Below are 12,202 nucleotides of genomic sequence, written 5' to 3' on the forward strand. Positions count from 1 at the left end.
CCAGAGGTCTCCCGGGGCAGGGCTGAAGTTGTGCCTGATGCACAGCAGAGGCCAACCCTGGGATTCCCACTTACACACCAGCCTGACCACAGAAATGGCAGTGTCAAACTCCTGGACCTGGGATGAGGGTAAACAAACACAGCACGTGACCCGCTGGCCTGACGTGGATCCCTGGCAGTTCTCCCAGGAATTACAGCATCGCTCCTGCCCCCGCGCCTTCCCCACAAATCCCGGACCGCCGCTGGTCTCACTGGGCGTTTTGTTGCAGATACTGCTGCTACAAAGTCACTCGGGCAGCGGGAGGGAAAGGGACAGACTAACAGATCAGCATTCCCTGTTTCAGGCACAATTTGTAACACAGCACAATTTATGCTCTTGGTTTCACTGATATAAATCTGGAGTAGTTCCCACTGACTCGAGCTGATCTATATTCTGCTCTTCCTTGTAGCGGTCTGGCTTTGGTTAAATGGTATTAGATTGAGTTAAATGGGAGCAAAATAGAGTTCTATTAAATTCAGAATATATCCTGTCCTCTTTCAGAGCAGGAGAGTGAAAAGGCATGTGTGTGCACGGGGGAGGACAGCACAGGAGGACACACACCTCCCCCCCGCCCCGTGTGCTCAGGGGGCTGTGCTGGTCACTCCTGAGCAGGGTTTTTTTACCTGGTAGTTGCACTCGGGGTCGAGGCAGTGGTAATGTTCTCTGTACTGGTATGCACAGTGTATGTGCCCACAGTGCTGGCTGCCCGAGAACCTGCAACAGCAGAGCAGGGGAGAGAATGAATGAGACACTGTCCTGGCAGCAGTGCCTGTGAGCAGGGTACAGATAAAGTCCTGTTTTCATCCCACATGTTTATGGCATTAAACCCCATCTCCTTTATCCCCCCCAAGGATGGTGACCCTCCCGCCTTCCCTTGCTTATTTGTCACTATTTAAAGGTGCTTCTTGAGCCGGATCATTCAGGTCTTGTACATCCCTAATCTGTTTTTCCCCTTGAAATTCATCTTCGTTATCTAAGTTGTTTACTCGGGAAGCACAAAGAAGGAGGGTTCCTTGAACTAACCATCACACAATTCTAGAATTCTCATGTGGGGGTTTAGATACCACGGCAGCAAGTGTTAGAAATCTCCCATGACAGAAGGAGACAAATAAAACATTGGGCAAATATGGATTTGAAATTTTCAGTGTAAGGCCACCTAGTAGGACCTCAGAAAAGCTGCAGGCAGCAAATTTGAAAACTCTGGACATACAGGGTGGAAAAAAGACCAGAAGTGCCATGTAACACCTACATACAAACAGTCAGTACATCTAATGTACTGATTGACAGACATACCAGGAATTGGCACAAGGGGATGATCCAGTAATGGGGTAATCAGTGCAGTGAACTCTCTCATGTATATTCTAGAGGACCATGGAAGAGTTGAAGAGCTTGAAAGGGAAAAGCAGTGGAGAGAAGGGGACTCAGAGGGGAAACATTCAAAGATAAAGTACCATCTGCTCAAAGGTTCCTCAAAGGTTCCTCACGTCACTTAGTGCTAAACACAGCAGGAGTGCATATGATAAAGGGCATGGGAAAGAAACAAGGAAGGGCAGTGGATAGAAAGGGAAAATGAGAGGAGTGAGGGTGTCCTGGAGAAATTGAAGAACGGGGCAGGAGGAGAAAAAATTATGGATCATCATAAGGTGAGGTAACGCCAGGCTACAGGATAGAAAAATTCAGGATGAAAAGCAATACTAAATAAGGCATTTCTGAAGCACAGTAAGGAAGAGGAGGTCAACTGTGGAGACAGCAGGGCCTCTAGGAGATGGAAAGGAGACTTAATTGACAGAAAAGATAGACATTGCTAAAAAATTAAATGACTTCTTTGCCTCAGCATTCACAAAGGGAGACAGGGACAGATGCCAGGAGCAGACATGCCTTTCCCTGGGGAAGGAGAAGAAATACTGCAGGAAATCAGGATCACGTCAGAACAGGTGATTGAGAAACTGGAACAAACCTCAGCAGCAGGAGAAGAAACAAACCACAAGGCAAACGGCAGGGCTGGCTGCACAAACAAAGGTGTGGAGCCCAGGGCAGAGGGAGCTGCTCCTGCTCAGTGCCTGGGCAGCTGCAAGGCTCGTCCAGGGCAGGGGCAGAGTCACCCTGGCACTGACCAGCACAGGGAGCCAACTGGTCCTGCCAGTCCAGGCCTTCATGTCAGCAGCACCACCAGCAGCTCTTAAAGGAAAGGAGCTTTAAAGGCAAGAGAGAGTAAAGGGCTGTGCAGGGCTGGAGAACTGTGGGTGCAGGCCAGGCAGAGGGAAAAGGAAGATAAAAGACCTTGCTGACAAATACAAAAGCAAAGCAGGCCAAAATATTATCAAAAATGAGGATGCAAAATGACCAGAGATGCCAAGTGGAGTGAAAGAAGGGCCAGACACTGAAGAGATCTGGCTATGGGATGATCTCAGTTTTAAAAACACCAGTTAAACAAGCACTCCAGCACTTCCAACTCCTACCCTCCGTTCCACGTGCCACAGAAAGGTGTGTGTGGTGTCTACAGCACAGGAAGGGAGAGGCAAGTGTTCCACCAAACCCTGTGCTTGGGGAGGAGGGAAGCAGCAAACCCAGCACAAAGGGGAAATTCTGCTCCTTCAGTCCGTAAGGTTGGGCTCCTAAAGGGTTATATTCATCCTGTGTTTCTTCTGACACTTGAAACAGTTCAAAGCTATTAATTTTTAAAGCACAGCATCTGTTTAGCTTTTTCATAACAGGAAAGCTTACACACCACACACTCACTTACATGCAGACACACGGGCACATTTACATGCACAGACTCTCAGGTACATCAACATCCCTCTGAATTTACATGAACGTACCCACAATTTCCATGCACACAAACAGACACGAACACACCTGAAACAGGAAAACTCAGACCACCTCATTGCACTGATATGCAAAGCCCAACTCCTAAATTGTCCATACAGGCCCTGTAGATTCATTCGCCCAAGAACAACACATTCCCTCTTCCCTTACTTTACTTTTTTTTTTTTTTTTTGGCCAGAAAGAACTAGTCTTGATCTGGCAAGAGTTGATAAATAAATAATAATAAAAATAATAAATAAAGAAGTCAGCATGCTTAGAGAGTGTTTACAGACTCATTACTCTGTAACGATGATATGAAAGAAAAAAAAAAACCCACCCCAATTACAAGGGGGGAGGAAACCCACACAGAAATAAATATTTAAGCAAGTGCTGCCAGAAGCACCATCTGCTGAGGCACTAATAATAATAATAATAATTTTTTCTGTGGTCTTTTTTTTTTTAATTATAAATATACAGAGGGGGGAGGCAGGGGGAAAAACAACCCAACCCAAACTAGCTAAGTAAGAGGTTTTGTTTTGTTGTGTGAGAGAATGGATTATCCCTGGGCAGCTTTTGGCAGTGGCTTTGGCAAACTCATTAAGCTAATTATGCAGTACAGACATAAGAGTGTCGTGTCTCTCTCCCCCCACCCCTTGATTTTAAGGCTTTAAACTGTTTTTAAAAATGTGTGTAAATTGAAGGGAAGTGGCTGTGCTGCCAACGGGCGGCTTGCGGAGCCTTTTAAGCAGGATGTGGTGTCCCTGAGGTATCTCACGAGCCTCCCCCAGCTACTGCCTGACCCAGGGGAGGGGGCTTGCAGAGCACCAAGAACACTGGATGTGGCTCAAGTGTTTATTTACACAGTTCTCTGCTAGAGAGGGGAACAGGGGACAGAAGGGTGCCACCTCCTCTCCCACTGCAACCCCTGCAATTCCTGCAATCTCAGAAATAAAAGGGTGCTGCTCCTTCTGCCCCATGCAAGGAGGGGTTTAAATCCCTGCTTTCCCTCCCATACTCTCTCCCAAGGCAGTGAGTTGCCACATGCTTGAGGAGTTGCACGTGGTGGTGCAACTGCCCTCTCTTCCCATGGGGTCTTCTGCTCCTTCCTCCTGTATCTGGGATTTGGGCAAAGGAGGAAAGGAAATCACCTCCTGTTCCAACTCTCCTTGCTGATGTGCCAAGATCTCCCCATGCACCTTCCCAGCAGCTGACTGTCTCCCACGGGGAGACCCTCTGTAGACTCTGGCAAGGTGGGAAAGCACGATACACATTCCCCTCCCCTCTTGTTAATAAGTGCTGGTGGGAGCAAACCCCTCAGCTTTATTTCTGGAGAGAAGGGTTTGCTTGTTTCCCTGACTGGTGTCTGTCTGGGTACAAGGGGCTTCCTTGTGAGCTTTTTCCACAGTACAGATGGAGGATTCAACAGGCCAAGGGCAAAGGCTGATGGACCCTTTACACCAGGAGCTCTGAACCAGGCAGGTGCTGTGCAGTAATCTCCTCTGTCCCTCTGGCTCTCAAGGCATTGCTCACTCTGTGTCCCCACAACCACCCTGAGCTCCCTCTCAGCATTGCTCAGTCCTGACCTAAGCTCTCCCACAGCTGGGATAAGGTGCCTTACTCTGCACCTGATTCAGGGAGGGTTTCTCATACAAATGAGTTGCAAAATTTTCTAGGATAAAAATCCCACGTTGATGCCAAAAGCTGCCTAAACTCAGGTCACTCGTGGATGCCTCCAGCCTAGATTCTCAGAAGTGAGATGTTCTCTGCTTGCCTTCCTGCAGGCACTGGACATGGCAGGGGAAAAAGGCTGGAGACAGCACAGCAATGGGCAGAAAGAACAACAGTCAAGAGGCAGCATTCCCATTTAAATCTTGGGCTTCTGCAGTGAAACAGTTTTCCACTATTTGTCACGAACTCTAACAGCTCTGGGGAGTCGAGCATGCTCTTGGCATGCTTGAACACCTCTCACAGCTACTGCTCTCCCAAGCAGGGCAGCAGAGCAAGTACAGCTGCCAAGGGAAATGGAAGTGCCAGTGACTGGTTTAAACACTTGATCCAGATGGACAAGACTTCGTCTCTCCCACCACCAGTCCACCCTCTTACATCCAGCCCTCTCCCCAAGAAAGTAAAAAGTTTTGCCTACCTGGCAATATACTTCTGGTAAATATTTACATCTTCGCTGACAGCTGGTTTGTCAGTGGGTAATCCATTCCTAAGGAGAAACACACAGGGTAGAGCTGGTTAGGAGGGACAGGGCACTGCCTAAACTCCTTGTTTCTCCCACATACCATTGACACACCAGGAGAGAGTGCCCAGGGAGGAGCACCAGAAAAGACACCCATAGGTTTAACCTCTCTTCCCCTTTCCCTTTCAATCCTGTACCTCCTTCTCCAGGGAACCACACAGTCAGCCTACCACCCCTCCTGCATGTTCCTTCTTTGCAGGACCCAGTGCAGTTTGTTGGAGAAATCAAGATCAATCACAAAACGCTGTTTCTACAGAAAAAACTAAAAACCCCCATCACAAACAAGTGATGGCCACATGAAAACAAACACCTCCCTCAAGCACCTGGCAATGCTGCCCTTGTGTGCACAGTTCAGCAGAGGGAGAAGAGCTGTGAGCTCCTGCCCATTCCTGTGGCCAGCAGACACCCTGTGCTGTGACCAGCACTGGCACCGTGGCTCCAGCCCCTGGACACGGCTTCAACTGCCTCTCTGTTTCACAGACACCCCAAAACTCCAACAGACAGATGGAGCAGCAAAGGTATTTATGTATTTTAATCAATGAGAAAGCCAACCCAACTGTCACATAAGCCTGGGTTATTTTACATCATTAGTAAGCAGACAAAAATAACATCCTCAGTGAGTTCAGCAAGAGAGAAAACGAGATACAGGGCCAGGCTCCAGCCTACCCAAGAGACAGGGGCATACCAAGGCCGCCCCAGACAGGCTGTACACCATCTCCCTTCTCCTCCAGTGCTCCTCGTGACAGCCTGGTTTAAACAAGGACACTTTCGCACAGAGTTCACTGGAAGGTAGATTAGTTCAGGGCAGGTTAATAGCATTAGATGTCAGAGAGTTTCAACCCATGGCAAGGGGGTATGTGCATATGTGTGAGAGTAAGGGGTAACTCCTGCTGGGTCATTTGAACCAAGTGGGCACTGAGAATGGACAGCCAGGGCCCAGATACCACAGTCAGCACTTCCTCCACCAGCTCAGCTAATGGGATGGGCTGCTGCCTTTTATCATGGAAGCCTGTATCTGGAAATCAGCCTGCAGGGGAAGGGCCCAGAGCCCCTTCTGTACTCCAGTGTGTGATCAGGACATGGCAAGTGCCAGGCTGAAGGCCCTGGTCACCTCCACCCCTGCTGAAGCCCCATGATGATGCCCCAGCTGAGGAAATCCTGTGGCCAGAGCAGGGATCATCATGGTGCTGCAAACCCACATTTGCAAGAGGCAGGAAATGAGCAAGAGAAAGGAAATCAAACTGGGATCCCAGTGCATCACCACCGCAGATAAGAGGCTCACAGCCCCTCAGGTACAGCTCTAGGATGGCCACTGAACTCCAGGCAGCTGAGCTTTCTGAAGACACTTCAGGCACAGAGTCCCTGGCCAAGTCACCCATCACAACAAGGCACTGTGCCTACAGGAATATTTACAACAGTGTTTTTTAGTAACAGGAGTCCCTGCCTGCCATCTGGAGCACATACAGGTTCATCCTGAGCGGGAGCCAGATGCAAATGTTAATAATCCTCTGCCCTTTCCCATACACCTTAACCATGGAGGTCCCAAATCTGTCTGCAGGCACTTGATAAACGACTGTTTCACATGTAAGACAGGTGTCATTACACAGTTCTGCCTTCCAGGTGGGGAAACATGGAAAGTGGGGGATGCACACTTGCCTGGGACTGCAAAGAGGATTCAGACCAAGGCCTCCTAGGTCCATATGTCAAACACAGAACAGACTTCCTCCTTATCAGAGGGCAAAGTAGAAGGGTGTCTGTGATGGCACTTGCCACAGAAGTGCAGGACAGAGGTCCTGAACTTATTACAAATGACCCCATGAGATTCACAGCTCACAGCAGCCCCAGGTCCACAGTGAGAAACAAGTAAATCCAAACCATGACAAGAAAGCAGAGAAGTCCCTCCTCCCTCCCTTTGCAGCCTCACGTACATATGTATCTCTTCTACAGCTCCCACCTCTGGAAGCCACATTTAAAACCTAATCCAAGGTTTGGCAAGGCCTTCAGATATGTCCATTGAGTCACGGCATCGCTGCAGAGATTGCTGGCAACGTGTGTGTAGGAGGCTATTAGCGGTAATTGGGCTAATGAGTTTGCCCAGTCTGAGGGGTAATTGAATCACCTCTATTTGTGTAAGGAACAAGAAAATTGAGAAGACACAGGCCTGGCCCCACAGAAGTATGTATATGGCTAACTCCCATGAAAATTGATGGGAATTAGGCACCAAAACGTCTTCTGAGTTCTGGGACAAACCAGCCCATCTTGCCCCATCTTGCTAACAGCAAAGTCAGCAGAGTCTTGCTATTGAGTTAAATGGAAACAAGAATCAGGTTCTCCTAGACACATCTGGATGTCCAGGGAACTGGAGGAAGGAGAAAGTAAAGGAGTTCAAACCTTGATCTTAGAGTGCTGACAGCACCATGTTCCCCCCTCTTTCATTGTAACATATGGACTTAGGAGCCAGTGGACTCTGTGACTGTGACTGCTGATGGCAGATCACATCCTTAGTGCAAATAAGATAAATAGAGACGTAGGGTGTTAACAGAGGAGAAGACACTTCAGCAGAGAGCAAAAAGATACATCACACAGAGTAATTATCATCCCAGGAACTGGGACTGCCCACTGACCCACACACAGACTTTACTATGAGCCCCCACTAGTACACAGATAAGAAAAGTAGGAGGAAACTTACTTTACTGTAGAGACTGTTCCAGTTGTGATGGAGTCTGTCTTGGAGAAGGTTGATTTCAGGTACTCGGGAGTGTTGAATGGCAATGAGACGGACTGCTCTGGCCCGGCCACGGGAGTGCTGCTGGGGGTGCTGGCGAGGGGAGCAGGGGCCAGGCTGGGAGCTGGAGCTTTTACTGGAGTAAGCTTCTGAATGTTCCTCACATCATACTTGGAAGGTCGGCCTACCTTGCCCGTCTTGAAGGCGATGGCTCCTCCCATATCTGGGCTTCCTTCTCCAGGCTTGAAAAGGTGCAAGTACTTGACGTTTTCTAGGTCATACTTGGAGGCCTTCTTGTACGTGTTGCCGTTTTGTGGCCTGATGCTCTCACCCGTCTTCAGCTTCTGAATGAAGAAGTCATACTTGGAGGCCCGTGACATCAGGCCCTGCATCTGGGAGCTGCTGGGAGAGGGCAGTGGTAGGATGGTGGCTTTGGTCTCCGTCAGCAGGGAGGCGTCTGGACCCGGTACCCGAATAGGCTGCGCCAGCACCGAGGAAGGTTCTTTGCCCAGCTTGGGGCCCAGCTCCTCGGACTTGGCCAAGTGCATGGGCCACGAGAGCTGCTCCCCGGCCTTCAGCTTGCGGATGTACTCCTCGTACTTGGAGAAGCGGGCGCGTTTGCTCATGGGGTCCTCGCCGGGCAGCGCGGCGGCGGCAGCGGCCTCTGAGGTAGCGGCGTTCAGCTTGTCGAAGCTGATCTTGCGGGCCAGCTCGTCCCGCATGTTCTGGTCGTCGTAGCCGAACATGCCCAGGAACTCGTTCATGGTGGTGGCGGCGTAATCCTGCAGCGACGACGCTTCCCCTGCGGAGAACCCGCGGCACAGAGTCAGGCACGGCGCTGGATTTCCCTCTCCTCCCATACCGGCTCCAGTAGCGGGGACGGGGGGAGGAAGGGGAGAGGGGAACATGATCTACTGACGTTTGGCTCACTTGTTAGGTTTTACGACTCTTAAATTAATTTGTTTAAAAAAAAAAAAAGTAATTAATACTGGGGTAAAATAAAAAGAGTTCATCAATGCCAGGAAAATCAATTTCCTAAATGTTCTAGCCGATGGCTTTTCAGTACATTAAACAAAGTTTCATAAATGTCTCTGCACTCTTGCCTTGGCCTAATATGAAGAAAAAGTAATTTTACTGGAAGTGAGACCGATGCCAATATGCCGAGGTTTGTACAGATCTGTCCTTGTGTGTGTTTGCATATGGAAGGAGGGGCACAGAGAATGGTGTGTCTGTGTGTGTAAGGGGGGGGAACCATGTGAAAATGCTGTGTGTGTTGGACAAGAGAAGGACTGAGGGTAGGCAGGGCAGTGTGGTGTGAAATGGTAAGGGACAGGCAAGGCAATGTATGGGGTGGAGCAGGAGGAGGGCAGAATGGAACCCTGTGGAGCAGAAGGGAAGCAGCAGAGGTGGACATGAATTAAGGCAGGGGAAGAACAACAAAGGCTGTGCATGAGAAGCCTGGGAGTGAGGAGTGGGGAGAGGGGAATGGAGAAGATAAGGCAAGACAAAGACAGGACAGCTCCCCATAGCTGCTGCAGTCCTTCCCTGTCCATTTTGTAAGAGTTCACACAACCTGCTCCCTTCTTGCTCAATCCCAATGACTGGGCAGCTTTCCATGTGCAAGAGGCCACAGCAAGGGCTGTGGAAACCTACAGGCAGGCTCCTGAGCAGCCAGGAACAGCTTCCAGTAAGACCAGGAAAGGGGAAAGTCCATACAGGTGAAAAACAGGTAAGGAACAGCATCCTCTCCATCAGGATTCAGAGTGAGGAGAGAAAGAGCTGTTGTCCTGGGCCTCGGAAAGGGGGAGAATGCCTGTTCTCTGGAGTGTGGGTTGGGGAAGGGGCAGGAAGGGGTTAGTCTACCTGAGCCTGATCACAGGGAGGAAGAATGAGCAAAAGCTGTCCTTCCTTGGGTCTCTCCCTCCCTTCCTCCCTCCCCTACTCCCTCAGGCAGTTTCACAGGCCACCGGGATGGGAAGAACACACATCTGGAGGTCACCCAATATCAGTGTAAAGGAGGAAATAAAGATTGCTCTGACGTGCCAGCTTGGACTCATTTAGGCTTCAGTCTGACACAGCGCTCCTCCTCCTCTCCCTCTTGCTTTCTCCTGCAGAGTAAAGATTTACTGTGTGCAGGAGTCCTTCAAACCTCCCTCGTCATCTTTTCCAAACACTCACACTGGCTCTCACGGGCAGGCACACTCCTTCCCAGGGAGCCAGCACAGGCAAGTGCAGAATAGAGGTTTTGGGCACTGGGTCCTGCTCAAACCAAACCAACGGCTGCCTTGAAACAGAGGAAAAGGAAAGCACCAAGACAGCCACAGAACAGGTCAGCATATCCAAAAGATCCCTAGGATCTGGGGGATCTGACAGCCAGGCAGGCACATCCACCAGAGCATTTCCACACACACAAGAGCCTGTCAATGAGCACAGTCGAAGTCCAATAGCCATCAGCACCACAAATCAGTTTGCACAGGACTCTGCGGAGGAAGAGACTGCCTGCAACGGGCACGGAATGGGCAGGACCATGAAGGTCACATTCCTGCTCCAGGACTGCCTGGAATGGCTCTGCTGCTGCAGCACAAGTGCTGCTGTGCTGGGTGCCTGTCTACGTGGTACTGGAGGGAAGGCAACAGTGAACAACATCCCTGGAGCCCGTGAGGGGAAGGACAAAGCCACACCTGCTAAGTGCTGGGATCTGGCTTAGCCCCAAACGACCTTCCAGTTCTGGGCACTTAAGCCCAGCATTCTGCGTGGGATTTGGGATGCCTGACTCCAAAATAAACACCCTGTCAGCCACAGGATGGGTGGCAATGCCCCTGCAGTGTCAGGCTCAGGTTGTAGCACAACCTCATGGGTTGGTATTAATCAAATGCAGAAACATGCCCACAGTGTCCAGTAACAAGGCCTGCCTGAAGGACAACTTTATCTTTCACACACAGGCATATTAAATGATTTCATCCTGCTGTAAAGCACTTCTCCTTTTTACCTCTTTTTCCTCTCTTCCCTATCTCCATTTCAGTGTAACCCTATGACCCAACAAAAGTGAATAAACCCATGAAATCCCTACTGGGTCTAACACTTCCCTGTTTCTGTTAAATCTGCTTTCCCTGTTCTGCTTTTCCTCTCTTTTTGGACCTGTAAAACAACTCCCAGCCCCGCTCATAATTCCCTGACTTCCGAGCACTGCACAGAAAACCTCCAGCCAGCCCGTGCCAAACTGCAAGGGGAGAAAGAATAGCACAGAGGGGCTCTGATATGAAATTAAACTATTAAGTGTGATTTTTACTAGCTTTAACAGCTGCAATGAAAGTCAGTCAGTGGGTCTCATCTTTAGTACCATGTGGCTATACCTGAATTTGTGCAATTAGATGCAAACTCCGAGTCTACAGGAAAGGGGTGTGTGTGTGTGGGGATTCAGACTTTTTTTTGAGGTACATTTTGGTACATTTAAGGTACATTTGATTTTGTCCTCTGCAAAGTCTGAGTTGGAGTTCAGGTTTTGCTACCCTGGATTTAATCCCCCAAACCACCTTGCATTCTGCTTTTCCTTTGCCCAGATTTGGTTCCAGACGATCGCAACACCCTCCCTGATCAACAGCTTTGCTGGTGCTGCTCAGTCTTTCCTCATCCAGATTTGAGATGAAAGCCTGGCCAGCTCCCGCTGCTCACTGCCTGGGAAGTGCAGCTTCTCTCAGAATCACAGAATCATTCAGACTGGAAAATACCTCTAGAATCACTCATCCTGTGAGCCCAACACATCCCCTAAAGTCAAGGGGGGTACTTGATTGCTCAGGTACCCAACCTGAAGGGTGGGGGCTCTTCTAGTGGAGGCACCTTAACGGCAGGGAGTGGGCTCACCAGGAGCAGGGTATGAGACCCAGCCAACTCACCTCATGTGCATTTTCAACCAGCAGTGAAGAGCTAATTATCATTACCTCATCATCAGAAAACCCCCCTCACACCCACACACAGATAAAACCGAGGCAGGACAGAAGTTGGGAAACACATCCCTGTGAGGAGTGCACAGCCCTGGAAGCCACAGGAAGCACTGTCCCTGTGTTTTCCTCCCCCTTCCCTGCACTGCATTTTTGTCTCCTTTCCTATGTGATAATAAAAGGGCTCCCTCTCCCCTTGCTGCTCTCCATTTGTGGGCATTGCCAAAGAGCAGAGATCTGTGTGTCTCAGAGCAGCTATCGTATCACAAAGGATCCCAAGCTAGCAAAAAAGGCGCTAAAAATAGCCTGCAGCAGCACACTATATATGGAAGGAAAAGCAAAACAGCCCAAATGGAGTGCAAGGTCTGGATACTGGGGGATGGGACATCCCAGCCAGGGTGCTGTCCTTTATTCTGCTTGGGGGGGAAAACATGCAGACTTGGGGGATAC

The 12,202-nt window shown here is 49.7% G+C and overlaps 1 protein-coding gene across 8 annotated transcripts in view; it reads right to left on the reverse strand.

Moving 5' to 3' along the window:
- CASZ1 (castor zinc finger 1) overlaps window positions 1–12,202 on the reverse strand; it is a 278,435-nt gene that overhangs the window by 32,820 nt on the left and 233,413 nt on the right. For all 8 annotated transcript variants that reach the window (XM_027658154.1, XM_027658151.1, XM_027658155.1 and 5 more), the window contains 3 exons: window positions 7,779–8,616; window positions 4,988–5,056; window positions 663–753 (listed from right to left, as the gene is read on the reverse strand). In XM_027658154.1, the coding sequence (XP_027513955.1) occupies window positions 663–753; window positions 4,988–5,056; window positions 7,779–8,616 (998 nt within the window). The remainder of the gene's footprint in view (window positions 1–662; window positions 754–4,987; window positions 5,057–7,778; window positions 8,617–12,202) is intronic.

This window comes from Corapipo altera, unplaced genomic scaffold (genome assembly GCF_003945725.1).
Source record: "Corapipo altera isolate COAL_440 unplaced genomic scaffold, ASM394572v1 301, whole genome shotgun sequence".
NCBI lineage: Eukaryota > Metazoa > Chordata > Aves > Passeriformes > Pipridae > Corapipo > Corapipo altera.